Source organism: Botryllus schlosseri, chromosome 1 (genome assembly GCF_051294905.1).
Source record: "Botryllus schlosseri isolate E-star chromosome 1, Bs_hap1, whole genome shotgun sequence".
Taxonomy (NCBI): domain Eukaryota; kingdom Metazoa; phylum Chordata; class Ascidiacea; order Stolidobranchia; family Styelidae; genus Botryllus; species Botryllus schlosseri.
Genome location: NC_137236.1, coordinates 16979894 through 16997756, shown reverse-complemented (window position 1 = coordinate 16997756; position 17863 = coordinate 16979894). Strand labels below are relative to the sequence as shown.

The 17863-nt window shown below is 41.0% G+C and overlaps 1 protein-coding gene across 5 annotated transcripts in view; it reads left to right on the top strand.

The window, feature by feature from the left end:
- LOC145433675 (uncharacterized) overlaps nt 1-17863 on the top strand; it is a 46893-nt gene that overhangs the window by 14627 nt on the left and 14403 nt on the right. For all 5 annotated transcript variants that reach the window (XR_013913172.1, XR_013913171.1, XR_013913167.1 and 2 more), the window contains exons 10-20: nt 643-798; nt 1451-1645; nt 1990-2121; nt 3022-3168; nt 3335-3508; nt 3572-3754; nt 3823-3990; nt 4430-4561; nt 5564-5761; nt 8653-8793; nt 9824-10024. Coding sequence is in view for 1 of the 5 variants with exons in the window: in XM_080310847.1 (XP_080166973.1) it covers nt 643-798; nt 1451-1645; nt 1990-2121; nt 3022-3168; nt 3335-3508; nt 3572-3754; nt 3823-3990; nt 4430-4561; nt 5564-5761; nt 8653-8793; nt 9824-10024 (1827 nt within the window). In the remaining 4 variants the exon portion in view is untranslated. The remainder of the gene's footprint in view (nt 1-642; nt 799-1450; nt 1646-1989; nt 2122-3021; nt 3169-3334; nt 3509-3571; nt 3755-3822; nt 3991-4429; nt 4562-5563; nt 5762-8652; nt 8794-9823; nt 10025-17863) is intronic.

Below are 17863 nucleotides of genomic sequence, written 5' to 3'. Positions count from 1 at the left end.
ATCCAAAACGATAGTATACCCTCTAAATCAAAACTGTAAGAATTCAGTTGCTAGTAACCTGTTCAATTAGAAATAGAAGTATATTACAAACCTAACTACCTGAATAGATATTGCGAGTAGCTTACTTGAGTACTCCGAAAAAGCAGAATGACACAACTTCCATCTCGATGCTCGTGCAAAAATAAGTAGAATGTGGTTTCCGGCACACCATTGATTTGCCCTTTTATATTATAAATCTTGTAAAAATGCGATTTTTGCATTGTCATGCTAAACTGAGCGTATCCCAAACCAGTAAAGATACTTTAAAGCTTTTCCTACATATACATCTAATTGTTTATATCATGATATATATTTACATGTTTTTCTTCCGAATGTAGTAATTTATTTGAAATATGTCGTTTATCCTTCATTTTATATCATATATTAGAGTATATAACGGTGGGTTTTCTAATATCGGTGTAGTTTTCCAATGTCACCATCGGCCGATACCTAATCGCAATTTCGTTATGAACGTCCAGATAACTCTTGCAAGCGATTCATTAAACAATTACTCCATTACTCAATTCACGCAACTGCTTTGTGTGACGAAATATAAAATTTAATAAATTCAACTGGTGGCATTATCGGTGCCTATTCATTCAGATAGCCAACTTAAAAATTGCGGGAGATATGCACGAAGATGGTGAAAGACTATCAAAGCTGATTGAAGCGAGCTCTCGCTCGGAAGATGCGGGATCAATTAAATTTAAGATAGGATCCGTCGAGCTGTCGGATTATGATATGAAGTACGACGTTGCGGTAAGCTACTAGTTCTACTGCTACATCAAATCGTCATGTGAAGTTTTGGTGTCATAGCAAGTGCGCTTCGGGTGCCATTGAGTTATACAACTCTAGTCAACGAGCGAAGTTCCACAGACAGAATATGTCTGTCTCTATTGCTCTCACAAGGTGTGGGAATCGATGGATAATGCTTACAGCTTTTCGCGGAATATGTGTAAGAGAGGCCTCCCTTTGGTCTAGGCCTAGATGTATATCATGGATATCATGACTGGTATGCGGCCGTATTTGACTACCTGATTCACAGTCGAGGCCTAGAAGAACAATGTTTAGGTCACATTCGAGGCGACGCCCATGTCGGTACTCGTTTGTATCCAACACACTTGATTTGAAAGTAGCCGAGTCTATTCACGCCGAAAACTTTGTTATGGTGCTGGGATGAAATAAATATTAATATACGCCTGGCGTTTGTTTTATATTTTGGATATCAGATCGAAGCAAGCGGCAAATTGGTCATCCTCTAAACGTGTCCTGTCTTTCTTTCTGTAAAATGAAATATTTTTGAAAGGCTCATCAGTTTCTGTCCAACTGGATGCTTGACCTTGATCGATCTCGCGACGTTTATCAGAGGCGTGACTTATCATAGTGTATACCACGTGTATTCATTTTGTAGGGTAATCTCCTGGAGGTCGAGGAATTGACGGAAAGTAAAATTAGCGTCATCAACGACTTATTTCATTTCACGAGTGGCCGTGCAACTATAGAAGCGAAAACTGTGAACATGGCAACGTTATCAAAACAAAGGGTGCGCTCGCTCCTTGAGAAAATAACCAAGATGCCAGAAGACGCCAATAACTGCGTATTAAAGGTAAACATGATAACACGGTGGCGCTTCAGTGACACTAGCAATTCTAACCGACGGTAGCAAATGTTTGTTTGATGAGGCTCAATGGAAATATTAGCATCTACGATTAATTCAATGCGACGGAATTCCGAGTCAGATTTTTCGATACGTAATATTTTCTTCCGAGAATTACGACGTCATTCGTCATTCCTATTACATCATTATGCCTAATATTTGTCAAACACCACACAATCAAACATGTGTTTTTAACCAATTAAATGTAATAAAACAATGGACTTGGGATTAGTGATCGGGTATTTTCGTGTGTTCTACATGCTTCACCATCCTTTACATTGCGTGATGGACAGGTTGGAGAACTCACCTGCCCCGTACAGACACACACACCAATCGAAATAAAGAACCTGATGACGAACACATCCAGCATTCAAGTTGACGTTTTGAAGTACGGAGACGTAACGTTCCTGCCACAATCCCCTTCGGTATGGTTTCTGGTATAGTAGTTTGATCTTAATCAATCGTATGAGTTAAACATAGTTATTAGTGTTTGTGACAAGTGATTTTACCATACAGGTGACTTGTTTTAATTTGTTTTCTTTTAATTCGAAATATGGTGACTACTAGACAAGCGATTCGCAAACTTTTACGTCTCCTGAACACTTTCGGCTGACAGTTGAGCCGAAAGTATTCCTTAGAAAGATCGCTTTTGCCGCGCAAGCACGTTCTCACCAAATGGAAGGTGCCGCCGCTTAGCTCTGGAATCGAGATGCCCAAACTATTTCAAATGCAGGCTCCAATACACGTTGACAGAGTATCACGGCCACTTTCTTATTCAACACTAGGTCGGTGATTCTTAGCCGGTGTTCCAAGGAACATCAGGGGCTCCGTGAGGTCAAGTCACGCAACTATAATCCCTATGGTTGGCGATGGCACGCCAGCATTATTGGTTGCAACCAACTAAGCGCGATCAGTAGCAGAGTTGTTAATGTCAAACATCAGGCCGTGTGTACTGTGCGGAGTATGCAGAGCCGTACGCAATAGTTGTTGACTGGCATAAATCAAATTCAACTTGATTTGAGAGGACTTACAGTTGAATTGATGAAATTTCCATGCTTTTTCGCGATCGCTTTGACGTTGACTTAAAATTAAAGTAAACGCTTCACCACTATAGCGGCCTATAGTTGTCGTGAATTAAGCATAACTTTGCCCGCTTGAGACCTATTTAGTCGCACTATCAGGACATCTGTTCTAGATTCAAAACGATAGTTTTATATACATCGCGGACCTGAAACTGCATGCTTTTGAAGCATATAGAGATAGTAAGAGCTTGAAGTGGTATATATAACTCATATCGACGCCGTTTCAAAGAACTTATCTTTCAGACCGACAATGCAAATAACACGTCATGTCTCATCACGGACGAGGTGTTAACAGCATCCTCGTCTCTGGTTTCACTGGTTCAAAGCGGAGTTTGGAACGAAGTTCGTACGCGAGAATTCAACATCTACGTTGAATTCGATGCATATGGGGTATTTGTCGTTTTAACATGAAATATTCGCACTGAAGGGCCGATTGTTCGTAATCATTACGTTGCCCACTTCTACTCAAAGCAAATTTGCTGATAATCGTCATCAATGATTATAATTAATAATTGTTATAGTATTATTTACCAATATAATCTTTGATGACGTCCAGGACAATCAAAGGTATCCAGCTTTCCTGCGAGTGCAGCGTAGTTTCAGAAGAGACCGAAATCGCGAAGCATATGACCAAATCGTTCCTTTCATGATAAAGCTCGGTTGCGAAATTCTGGAATTTTCCGATATGAAATTAACGGCGCAATACATCTGCGAAAACGAAGGAAAAAACGTGGGTGTTTTCGAAGCAGCATAGAAACGCCATCTCGATGGCTAAGGATTATATTGATTAAAGGTGGATGAAATAACGCTATCTCGAATCACATCGATACACGGGTCACAAGCATACCAGTATTTAAGGGTTGATTCAGGAACGCAGTACTCGGATATTTTGAAATCGTTGTTTCAAAGATCCGACGCCAGATTAATTGTTATCGAATCTTTAAAGTTTCAACAGAATTGCAGTGACGAATACTCGGTAACTTGCTGCTTCGTAATCATCTTTACTCAGGGGGTTACTATCATGTTACTTTACCTCTGTTGCAGATTGCCAAGGAATGGAAGTATAAGGTATTGAATCTCCAAAATGACGACTTCGAATTTCTGGAAGATCTTCAATCACTCTTAAAAACGCCACCGATTAGAGTCGAACGTTGCTCATTAAATCTCAGTGAAATATCGGCACTGCAAAAATTGGCATCGAACATATCCCAGGTATTAAACGTTTTCATTACGCAAAAGACAACAGTCTAGCTCAGTGGTTCCCAACCTTTTTCGAACCATCGCCCCCTTTTCAAGCTTAACACCGATCATCGCCCCCAGATTTTATGTACCGAAAAATGGGCATACAAACCGTAATCACCGGCGGGTTGACTAAAAAAAAAAAGGTCATTTTTCTCCTCTAAGAGCTCAAAATAACGTTTTTCTCTCCACATTGCTAGGTGGATGACTGAAAAAAAAAAAAAAAAAGGTCAGCCGGTTTGGGCGCGTCGTCGCCCCCTATCGCCCCCTTGGCTGATTTCGCCCCCTGTCGCCCCCTTTGTCCATTTTCGCCCCCCTGGACCGCCAAATCGACCCTGGGGGGCGATATCGCCCACGTTGGGAACCACTGGACTAGCTAGACTATGGACCTATCGTTTGTGTAAATTATCAGATCAATGAATTGCACCTGTTTGTCGAACACGTTGGCGAATTGGTCGATTTACACCAATTGATTGATGTGATAAAATGGAGCAACCTCACTGTACATCGTGGATCGTTGCATATCGTCATCGATAAGAATCAAGTTAGTGCTTCTCGTAATTGTCGAGAGTAGGGCTGGGCAAATTCGAGTACCTTAGTGATTCCATTCTGAATCACGTATTTTGCTTCGAGTCGAGTCGAATATTGGAGTATCAGTCACTATGACGTCATAACAAAATTCATTTTGACAAAGTCCAAATATGTACCTTTTATGCGACCAAGAAGAGTATAATGCCTGTTATCCATCACACTGAAGATACTTAGTTATTTTTCGACCATACCGATTCCATTACATTTTGTGATAATGATGTGGGACGATCATGACTTCGGAAATGTGTTGTTTCTAGCAACGTTCTTTGCTTTTTAATATGTTTAGTACGCTGCGATACTGCCAATCAAGGTTTCAAGGCTACCGCAGTGGGAAATGGTATCGTAACTTTAATTCTCGTTGATAAGTGTAATTTCTTTTACTACTCGACTCGAATCATGAAAATTAATACTGGATTCAGATTGGAGTACTCGAATCATTGTGCCCAGCCCTAGTCGTGATACATTTCTGTTACCACTAGGGGCGCATTTAAAACAATTGGTTTTTTAAAACCCTTAGTTAAAATAATGCTTTAAACACTGTTTTAAACAAAGGCCTTTAAAAAAGAGTTTTTTTTTAAGTTGTGTAAATATGCCATAATTGTTTAAATACTTTCCTAAAAACATGTTGTATGAGCCTGCGGACGATTACCACTCGATATGGGCGACGTACACGATATGGGATGGTTAGAACCCTCGCAATAGTCGGTTCAACAGCTATAGTACGTATATATTTCGTTAACGGGGCTATATCTGGCTTATATTTTCAATTGTCAATGCCAATCTGCGATGACGTCACAATTGAATATTAGTGACGCCATGACTTCATAAAAGCACACGTTTTAAACAAGGGCCTTGTTTTGAACATGTTTGTTTTAAATTTAATTCTGTTTTAAATGCAACCCTAGTTACCACCATAAATACGTTCAACGAAGAAATATTCTTTCATATTTTGCAGAGGGGCAATATTGCCATTCCGGAAATGACCGTGGATCAGTTCGGACGGTTGTACGAAAGTCTGCTCCCCCTTCTCAATAAAAAATCAATTTTTCGCGTGGAGAGACTTGTCCTACCGCGAGACCACCATGACAAGTACAAGAAAGTTTTGGAACGATTCACCAACGTTCCAGACAACAGAAAAGCTGTTACGTTGCAGGTTGCAGGGTATCATTCATCTAAATCAATGATTCCCAACCGCGTATCTCAGAGCCGCAAGCAGATCCAAGCTAGCCTATTTGCGGTTATGATTGACTTATGAATATGCCACAGAATATAATAGACGGTGGTTGTTTGTTTCTATGAAAAGTTATTGTCAATTTTTGTATATGAATACGAAAATAGGGAATAGTATGCTTATGTCCGAAACCGCCCAAGGCCGTTTCTAAAAACAGGAAGAGAGAATTCTTACAGACTAGCGTCAAACGCAAAGATGAATACCCCTCAGACGATGATAAATCTTGAGTTCTGCTGTTCAGTGGTCAATCTGGTCATAGACCTTCATAGATCATCACTATGTAGAGTGAATTTCGACACAATTTTACTGACATCAAAGTAACGACTCATCGTCAAGTATAATTATTACCAATATTGCTCAGCGTATAACCCCCTCAAAGTTGTGCATTAAGTGCTGGAATTTGTGTAGAGCTATCACAAAACGAAATATATGGTATGCTGTAGTGATGATATGCATTTTCAGTTTATTTCAATGTATGGCACTCGCCAATCTGCGTCTATCAGTGCTAAAATAACCGATACAAAATCTCTATAAGTGTACGTGCGTGCTTTTGAATTAACTGGATGGTGACATCCAATCGTAGGCTACCTACCTTTAAATTTTCGTTATATGTAGCCTAATCGAGTGATTTCATGCAGCTCCATAGTACTCTGAAGTTTGAAATGAAGCACCGACATCCTAAATCAGTGGTTCCCAACCTTTTACCACCCACGTACCATTTTGAGGTTTAAAGCAGTGCTCGAGTACCACCTATATCAGTTGCGCGCGTTTCCACCATTTATGACGTCATACTCACGTATTTGACCTATGCGAGGTGTCTTAACAAATTCTATTAAACTAGGCCAGGGGTGTCAAACATACGGTCGTGGGCCGGATCAGGCCCGCCAGACGATTTTATCCAGCCCGCATAGCAATTCTGAGTACATTGAAAAAAGATTATATTATCCATCACATCCACAGTAATAAACCAAATTACAAAGTCCGCGTTGACAGTTAAATATCTTGTATTCATCACAGCGCATACGCAGGGATAACGCCAGATTATGACTAAAGCAGGGGTGGCCAACCTTTTTGTCATTCACATTTCGACTACTTGTGTAGCCTACGGCCGCATTCCAGGACATAGTCGTAATGAACGAACTGGACGCCAAATACCCAGGTTAAAGTTTCTATATCCATTTCTGGTAAACTCCGGACTAATCTATTTAATGGTAGGCTTACTATGCGCACCCAAATCGCGAGTGGTCACTGGTAATGTTAAGGAAGGAAGTGCTCATAGTCGCGCATTGCGCGAAAAATTTCAGATTCACCAATGAATTTCGTCATTGATATCAGTAGTTTTATATATTACCATCAAACATTTATCCTTTCTCCCGTGTGATTAGATACACTGGTATAGAGTTGATGTAGGGGTGTTTTCGAAAATTTAACGCAAGTTATAAATTATGATGCTTCTTCGGGTGGGCCAATTGGTATTAGTAACTTTGTAGCAAGCTGTTATTTCTTGACCTCTCATCAGGATTGTTAGTATAGTGAGGAGCACACGATTCCGAGCTGATATTTCCACGTGAGGCGCATCATTTTCCATTGATGTTCGCATCTGTATTGTGGGGCTCTGATTGCAAAGGGTGCTACTATATTGGAATCGAAAAATTAAGTCGCGTTGAATCGCGCCCAGCGCGAAGAAAATTTCAAGATTAATTAAAATCTTTGAAGAAATCGGGAGTCAATTCGCAAATTCGAATTGCATGTCGACAGCCGCCAACACATACTAATTGAATTGCGTGTCTACGGCAGCACAAATTCCCTCTTACGGCCGCAGGTTGGCCACCCCTGGACTAAAGCAAACGGAACACTGAAATATGTCTACTTGTATCGCCTGTAATGCCATTGGATTCAACCGGACAAACATCGTATTTTCGCCAATTTCATTGCTCGCAAATAATGGTGTTGCGACTCGCTAGAATGAAACCCCTACGATCCGTGTATTATCTATATATGCTTGATAATAAAGTATTCAGCGAGAAGCAATGGCACGAGGCAACATTTTGGATTTCGTTGAATGGTCCGGCCCGCGAGCGATTTCATGACTTCGATCCGGCCCGCGATGCAATTTGAGTTTGACACTCCTGAACTAGGCAGTATCACCCAGGGTTGATGGGATGTATGGAATTGTTTTTTCACCATCAGTCACAAGAAGAACAACATAATGAAATAACAACACACATTCAAAAGTCAATTTATTTATTGCCTTGGCTGCATTTGTTTATTTTCCACCAGCTTGTCGATGCGTGGTATACGTTTGCTCACAGCGCATCGAAAATCATGTATGGGCGCAGCAAGTCGGTTTCGTTTCTTCGACTTGATAGTCATCAGGGATGAAAATCCTTGCTCGCATTCCCACGTATAAGGGAAAATTAGTACCTGATGGGGAATAGCGTGAGACGACGGCTTCAAAAAACTCAGTAGGACCTCCCTTCGGTCGAAAAAAAAACAGAATCTACTCGCGTACCACCTGGGAGACCTTCGCGTACCACTATTGGTACGCGTACCACAGGTTGGGAACCACTGTCCTAAATGGTTGGGAACCACTGATCTAAATAGTCGGTACATATGTAATTACATGGTCTGATATACCTACGTTGCAAACCGTCACATGCCACTCAAACAAACATAGAAATAACCATTTGATGCTAATTTATACCCTATTTCCGTAGAACAATCCCCGAACTGTCATAAAGAAATGGAAAAGTAGCGGAAAGATTATCCTTGATCTGTGATGGGATGTGTTCCTAATTCCTATACCTTTCCAGGTGAACGAGCTTGCGGTCCACGGCATCTTTATTCATTCATTCCAACTCAGCTTGATGAATGAATCGCGGTATTTTATTGTTTCGAAGATACAATCACATGATGGAACGAAAATCAAGTTTGAGCATGATCAAAACAATACGGTGAGAGGTCCATGCGATTATTACATAGATTAGTAAATAAGTGACAACGAAACTAAAGACCGCAGATCAGAGTTGTGCTCATAATTTTAAACTTCTCAAAATGGCTGGTCGAATTCTGATTTACTACTCTAACAATAGAACATAGCAATTGACTATCAGATCAGACAGTGAGCCATAGTCGTGATATACTTACTGTTTAGCGCTCACCACCAGTGACAGTGTGGTGTGAGTCATGCAGTTTCGACTGCTAAAATGTAGTACAGAGCAAATTCATTCTCAGATTAACGAAGCTGTTATTGTCCATTCATATACGTATCATCGAATGTTAATATGTAATAGCTTCTTACGTAGTTTGCGTGTAAATAGTGCCGATGTGATAACCACACAAGTTTACAAAGTAAAAAAATTACTTTCATTTTGGGTTTATGTACGACTTACACCAAAGGGATCAATGTAGGGTTGCATTTAAAACAACTGGTTGTTTAAAACACTTCGCTTAAAACACCTTTTTTTGCATAATTGCGTCAATACTTTCCAAAACATGTTGTATGAGCCGACGGACGTTTACCACCCGATATAGCCGACGTATACGATATGGGATGATTGTAACCCTATAAATGGTAGGTTCAACAGCTACAGTACGTAAATATTTCGTCAATCTCAATTCCCTATGACGTCACAATTGAATAATTTTGACGTCAATAATTAAAAAAGAAAACAAGCAAAAAACAATAAAAACATGTTTCAAACAAGGGCCTAGTTTTAAACATGTTTGTTTGAAATTGATTTTTGTTTTAAAAGCAACCATAGTTCAGAGTCGCTCCTACAATGAACTTTGAACATCATCGTACGTCATGTCGAATCACAAATAGAAAAGTATGACTACAAATGTTGATATTGACGCATGGATTACTGTCCAGCTTCATATTCCTTATGTTGCTTTACACTTTACAGTTTAAATTGGTTATTGTCATATATTGTGGGATAGGTGATCGGACGGATTTTCTTGACAGCGCGTTTTTCTATCCAGATCCAGAAAATATCAATCAGCCGTTTGAGTGTCAAATCGTTGCTTGATATTTATGATCGGACGAAACAATTGAACAGAACGGAAGGTGACAGACCGCATTGGATCATTTGCATCGAGATTTGCTACTTCGAATTATGCGAAATGAACGAGCAAGCTGAAAAATTAAAAACACAATTGACTGGTAACGCGATGATCTCGAACGTGAGCATATTGATTTCAAATCCACAGTAAATATTATATATATGGACAAAAGTGGTGTTTATTTCCTGTATCCACTATAAGTATATAGTAGCTAACTCAGCGACTGCGAACCACAGATATATGGATAGTATTTCCGTTAAATATGAATGAAGATGATATCAACTATAATACAAAGCACCCGCATGTTGATTATATTACATGGTAGGAACTATAGCAGCGGTTCTTAACCTTTTTTGACACGCGCCCCCCTTGACGATGGTCAAAAAAAATCGCGCCCCCTGACCCCCCTTACATTTATCGTCATTTCAAAAAGAGCACATCATCTAATACGGAGGTTGGCAACCTTCTTGCTAATCATGACCGCATTTCGATTACTTATGTAGCCTATAAGGCCGCATTCCAGGGCATAGTCACAATGAACGATCTGGACGCAAAATACCTATGGTAAACTGCCCATATCCATTCCCGGTGAACTCCGGACTATTCTACTTTTCACAACGGCCTATTGTACGCACTGAAATCGCGAGTGGCAATGTTATGAATAGTGGCTGGGAGTGTATATTGTCGCGCGGAGCGCGAAAATGTTTAAGAGCCGCGAATGAATTGTTATTTCTTGAGGATTCCCATTCTTGCTCCAAGTAAGAAGGGCGCTACTGCATTTAAATCGAAAAAAGAAGTCATGTTGAATTGCGCGGAGCGCGAAGAAAATTTCAAGATCAAATAAAATCTCACTAGAATTCGGGACTGAATTCGTAATTGCAATTTGCATGTCTACGGCTGTTAACACATGCTAATTGAATTAGTCGTCGACGGCCGCTCAAATTCCCTTCTACGGCCGGCTGCTACCGTACGGGCTGCAAACCCCTGATCTAATAGTATACATGAGGAATATCTTACGCCAATTTTGAATCCGCATTCCAGTTGCTGACAAACTTCCCCAAACTTGTTTGAAAATAACAAAAAAACATTGAAAAGGACATCAACTAATTTCAAGGTGTGTTGCACTGAGACTATAATCCTGATGCTGGTAGTGACTACAGAGAGCACGGTGTCGTTCTGTCCTGTAATGCTAAATTCGATCAGTTTTGGAAATGAATTAAATGGTGTTGATTTATAGCCGAATCGAGGCCGAAACCGGGCAACCTATATTGCATTTAAGTCAGTCTTAGGCAGTGCAGATCGCCAGCTATCAACAACAGCTACCTAGCGCACAGAGATTTAGGCTACTGCCAAAGCTATAAAGTAATGAATGACTTGCACGTCGGAATTTCTCTAAATCTTCAAATAATATCAAAATTTGCTCAAATGAAGTTGTAGTCAGCCTATACTCCGTTGAGCGCGAGTGCTGGAGTTTGACTTTGGCAAGCTTTCTAGAATACGACTTAAGTTTAATCTTCAATAATCGTCTCTTCAGAATGGTTGTGAAACACATGTTTAGTCCAAATTTATACAGACATTTACAAAATTGACAAACATTTCTCGAGCTCCCCCTGAGAGCCTCCCGCGCCCCCCAAGGTGGGCGCGCCCCCCGGGTTGAGAACCCCTGAACTATAGGGATGGTGTGAGCGTGAGGTTCACGTTCGCTTTCCGTGTGTGAACCTCACAAATTTAGAGGTTCACGTTCACAAACGAACCTTGGTAGGTTCTGTACTGTGAACCTTTTTCATGTTTTACAATTTGTCACGTCCTTATCCCTTTTGAAATCTGGTCAGTTTTCGCGACACTGACCATCACTTTTCAAATTCATACCGTGACCTCAGCCAGAGTTAACTCTGGGCTGTTTCAGTTTAAAAGTGGGCGGACTATATCCATCTACCGTTTCCGCCCTCGATCGACACCCCAAGACATGTCTAGGGTTTTGTATAAGACTAAATAAACGAACTTTTCTCTAAAAAATCTCTTTCTTTCTCTCATTTTTCAAGACTGACCCCCAGGATAGCGCCAGAGAGTCAAAAATGATGCATGAGTGCGTAGCCACCGTTGCCTGGTTTCAAACAAGCCGTAAACCATGGCTGTAAGCTATGCCGCTCGCCAGTCTCTGCGCACAGGCAATGTAAAGCCGAAGTGATGACCTTTTTTTAGTCAGAACCACAAAATTAACGAGAAGAGTGGACAATTCGGCAGTCAAATCACCGTAATGACTGATCTTTTAGTCGTCACGCACTGTTGTCCAAGGAACCGCGCAGTGAGTTGATTAGTGCGCGCAGACTCTGGAAAAATTATAGGGAACATTGATCTGCTGTTAGCTTCACCCGCAATCACACAACATCAGCGAATGATGATTAAGTATTCAACCAATCATTGGAAGTGATACAAGGAATACGTCGTTGCCTAATGTCAAAATTCCAGCTGGCGTAAGGGACGCATCTTGATTTGATATGTTTGTTGTATCAAAAAAAATAAATAAAAATATGTGCGATTGGAATCTTATGGGCCACTGTATAACTTGTATATGGGGCGGACTAATATCGGTAGCAAGTATAGAAACCCTTTTGCATTCTGCGCAATATCAATGTAGCAGTGGTCAGACGCCGGATACATTGTCCGATCTGGCCTCGACCGTTTAGGTGTAGCTTATATCCCCTTGCGAGTCCTCGCCGAAATTGCTGGCAAATAGACGAAAGATGTTGATTTTATGGTGTTATTATAACATTTGATTGCTCCAGTCGATGCATTTGGTGAAGTTTAAAACTTGTTGCGAAGCTTTAATTACTTATGACCTGTGAACTCTCATTTAGTATTTCTGTTTCTCTCATTTGATTAGGTCAATGATTGTTTGATTGTTAGGTTAAGACGTGGTGTATAAATGCGTTTGTGTGTTCGCTAGTGCTTGCTGTTAATTTGCCTGTGTTGTCTACGCTGGATGCTACTTGCTGCTGTAAGAACAGATTATCTGCTTCTGTAAAATAAATTTAATTCGATTGAAGATATATCTAAAGCCTCGACGGATCAGGTCAAGATAGATCGTTCATCAAAGGTTATGCGCCCTTGCTAATCTCGTGTCTACAGCCACAATGTCAGCAATTTCAAGCCTAGATAAACTGAAATGCGGTAAAAACAGTAATTGGACGTCATGGAAAGTCCAAGTGAAAGGCCTCCTCATGGCGAATGAGTTGTGGAATAGTGTTATGGGCAATGACACCGCAGAAGGAGCTGCCTCTAGAAAAATGAAAGCCGCAGGAATTCTGCTCTGTAACTTGAGTGGATCCGTGTTACCAACTATACCTGAAGATCACCACGATGATCCCAAGGAAATTTGGAATGACTTGAAGGCGAAGTTTGAACCACAGAATGCTACGCTTTATCTCACATTGAAGATGGAGATAGATATGTTGCCGACATTCACGGAAAAGAACGTTCTTGAGAAAATTGAGGAATGTCAAATGCTATTCCAAAGGATGGCGAGCTTGGGTCGTGCCGTTGCCGAGACCGACCAAGTTTTCGAAGTGATCAAGCACTTGCCTCCTAGTCTTGATGTAACTCGAAGCTATATTCTGAATGAGATACAGAACAAGCCGGGATTCTCGTTGAATGATTTGTTACTACGCGTACAAACTGATCTATCGATTCGACCGAAAGAGTCTGTACAGGCGTACCACGCAAGAAACAATGCAAGACGAAAGAGTGGAAAACTGAAATTTCATGGCAATTGTGATCATTGCGGAAAGTATGGTCATAAGATTTCGGACTGTTGGAACCGTCCTGAAAATAATGAAGAACGTGAAGAAAAACGCGTGTCTTGTGAACGTGGAAAAGGAAGTGATTTCAGGAAACACCGAGAAAATCGACAACGTCAAAGTGCTAACTATGCCGACGACGAAAACGGCAATAGTCGCAGACAAGCATCTCGTACTAAGAAATCAGAGAAACATGCGATGTTTTATTCATCTGACGTCGTGCGTTCCAAGAATCTTGGATCGAAGAATTACATGCCACGTGTTGAATCAATCTCTGGAGTCAAAAGACACTACTTGCTTCACACGTCAGCATTTTTGTCTCGAAATCGACAATTTGTAATATGCGATAGTGGTGCAACTAGTCACATGAGTTGCAGGAAAGAATTGTTCATCGACCTGAAACATTGCCACGAAGAAATTGAATTAGGCGATTGAAACCTGATTTACTCTGAAGGGATCGGAACTCTTCGAATAATTATCTTCCGAGATGGCGAAGAATATGGCATTGCAGATTTGCAGAATGCGCTTTATGTGCCGGACCTATCGACAACATTATTCTCGATTCGAGCTGCAGTTGCCAGGCATCAGTATGAAGTTACTTTCAACTCGAAGAAGCTTCGAATTTTGGATCGATACGAGGGTCATATTGTTGCAACTGGTTCGCTGAAAAATGGTCTCTACATGTTAGATTATCGACCTTGTAACAAAGAAGAAATGAAGATACCGTTGAAAAGCAATGAGAACAGCGGAATTCGTGATTTTACTGATGATGATCATGACGAATTGAATCGTGATATCAATTGCTTTCGTACTGGTGCAACTGGTACAGACATTGAAGAATCTGACACCGATGATGCAGAGCTAGATCGAAAAGACTCTCAAATCATGCGCTGTGCAGAAGGAGTTTTATCCGGACGTGGAAAGTCCAAGAACAATTTTGAAGATATCAGTAATCCTGTTGATGATTATGAACAAAACGAAAAGTGCTTTGGTGGTACCACATCAGCTGATGTATGGCATCAACGTTTTGGTCACATTGGCGAGGAAAATCTTCGTAAAATGGTTGCGAAGAATATGGTTAACGACCTGAAGTTGACTGAGTCGAAGAACATGAATTTTTGTGAACCGTGTGCATTGGGGAAATCCACAAAGTTACCATTCCCGAAACGATCTGAACGCCGTGCAACAAGGACGTTGGAATTGATTCACTCAGATGTTTGTGGACCCATTTCACCAGAGTCACAAGGTGGTTCAAAATACTTTCTAACGTTTACTGACGATTACAGTCGAATGTCGTGGGTGATACCTCTGAAACGGAAGTCCGATGTGTTCGCTGAACTTAAATTTTTCGTTTTAAACCAAGAAAAAGTTCGACGTCAGTCAGTTGGATGTATAGGCTACGCACGGACAATGGCGGAGAATACGTGAGCAATGAATGCGAATCATGGTTGAAAGAAAAAGGCATCAGACATGAGAAGTCTGTACGGTCATGCCCTTCGCAAAATGGAGTTGCGGAACGCTTGAACCGAGTTCTCTGCGAGAGAGCTTCTGCGATGCTTCACGGTGCAAAATTACCTGTTTTTTGTGGGCGGAAGCAATATTGACAGCCGCTTATCTGAAGAACAGAAGTCCAACCGTCGCTCTCAACAACAAAACTCCATTTGAAGCTTATCATGGGACTAGGCCGAATGTAAGACACTTGAGAATATTTGGATGTAAAGCCTATGCCTTCATAGAGAAAAGTAAAAGGAAGAAAAAGCTTGATCCGAAAGCTGAAGTGTGCAATTTAATCGGTTATGACTTATTATCCAAAGGTTACCGTCTGTGGTCCGAAGACAGGAAAAAAGTTCTGATTCGGCGACACGTGAAATTTGATGAATCCCGATTTGGCCAGGAAGGAGAATCGACTGAAGTTCAGCCTGAGTGTGCTACATCGTCATTCATCTATCCTTCATTAAACAGTGACGAACAGCAATCAGCGGATAACCGATTGGTAGAAACGCCGACGAATGAACAAGTGGAAGGAGTGCGTCGATCATCGCGACGGAATGCAGGAAATCCTCCACCAAGACTTGCTTACAATGAGAATTTCGAGCAAACCGAAGACACAGAAGTGCTGACTTATGCGATACACGCAGCAGTTCATCAGTTGAATGAACCGAAAAACTTGAAAGAAGCCTTCCAGTCAGAGCACTCTGATATGTGGAAAGAGGCTGCAAATGAAGAAATCACATCGATGAAAGATTTAAAAGTGTGGGATCTTGTTAATCCTCCAACCGATGCGAAGGTTTTGGGGAATAAATGGGTCTCAAGTATAAATACGACGAAAATGGAAACGCGACGCGTGCCAAAGCAAGACTTGTAGCACTTGGGAATACCCAGAGATACGGAAAAGACTACGAACAAACGTTTTCGCCTGTCGTTCATGCAAGTTCATTTCGAGCGTATGTTGCATTGGCAGTCGAAGAAAATATGGAAATACATCAGATGGACGTCAAAACCGCTTTTCTACATGGTAGATTAGACGAGACTATCTATATGAAACAGCCCGAAGGCTTTGTACAGAAAGGACAAGCGGATAAGGTGTGTCTCTTGAGAAAGTCCATATATGGTTTGAAGCAATCACCGCGATGCTGGAATCAAGCTCTGCACGAGGAATTGATTAAGGTGGGCTTTAAACAAACGAAATCTGATCCTTGTATTTACAGTGGCGTTTACGACGATGCAGTCGTACAATTGGCTGTCTACGTTGACGATATACTCTTAGGGGGAAAAACGAAGAAAGTAATTGCGAAGACGAAGTCTACTTTGCAAAAGATGTTCAATGTCAAAGATATGGGTATGTTACACCATTTTTTTGGTATGCGTGTCAAGCAGACAGGTAATTGTATTTGGATCGGACAAGATTGTTATGCAAGAAGTGTGCTGGAACGATTCGGAATGTCCGAGTGTAAGCCTGTGTCTACTCCAATGGATTCGGGAGCAGTGATTGAGAAAGCTAAACCGACAGACAAAAGGTTTGATTCGTCGAAATATCAAACTGCTGTTGGGAGTCTACTTTATCTGGCGATGTATACTCGACCCGACATTGCGTTCGCAGTGGCTAAACTAGCACAATACAACAGTGATCCGACCGTATATCATTGGCAAATGATTAAACATTTATTGCGTTACATTCGAGGAACTGTTGATTACGGTATAACTTATAAGAGTGGTTTTAACACTATTACAGCTTTTGCAGATGCCGATTTCGGTGGTGACCGTGATGACAGGAAATCGACCTCGGGGTACATTATCTTGATGGGAAATGCTCCAATTTGTTGGAGATCAAAGAAACAATCAGTAACGGCGCAGTCCACAGCCGAAGCAGAATTTATCGCACTGAATCTCGCCGCTCGTGAGACCGCATGGCTTCGTCAGTTATTTGAAGAGATGGGGAATAGCGTCAAACTACCGATCACCATCTTTGAAGACAACCAAAGCGCGATCGCGATGTGCCGAAACCCGGTTAATCACCAAGCAACGAAACATATAGCCGTGAAATTTGGATATATCCGAGACGAACTCGATGCGAACAAGATTGACATCCAATACGTTCCGACTGAAAAGCAGCTTGTCGACATATTTACAAAGCCGCTACGTCGACAGTCTTTCTGCAATTTGAGGGAGCAAATCGGAATTTCTCGTATTCTTGAATGAGAGATACTGCATGTCGTAAGAGAAGGAGTGTTGCGAAGCTTTAATTACTTATGACCTGTGAACTCTCATTTAGTATTTCTGTTTCTCTCATTTGATTAGGTCAATGATTGTTTGATTGTTAGGTTAAGACGTGGAGTATAAATGCGTTTGTGTGTTCGCTAGTGCTTGCTGTTAATTTGCCTGTGTTGTCTACGCTGGATGCTACTTGCTGCTGTAAGAACAGATTATCTGCTTCTGTAAAATAAATTTAATTCGATTGAAGATATATCTAAAGCCTCGACGGATCAGGTCAAGATAGATCGTTCATCATTATGGTGTTATTATAACATTTGATTGCTCCAGTCGATGCATTTGGTGAAGTTTAAAACTTCAGCGAGTACTTCACCATTGTGGCATAATGAGGCCTAAGACGTCGCTAGGTTTCGTGTAGCCGAGATTAATATATCACTTCACTGAAATTTAG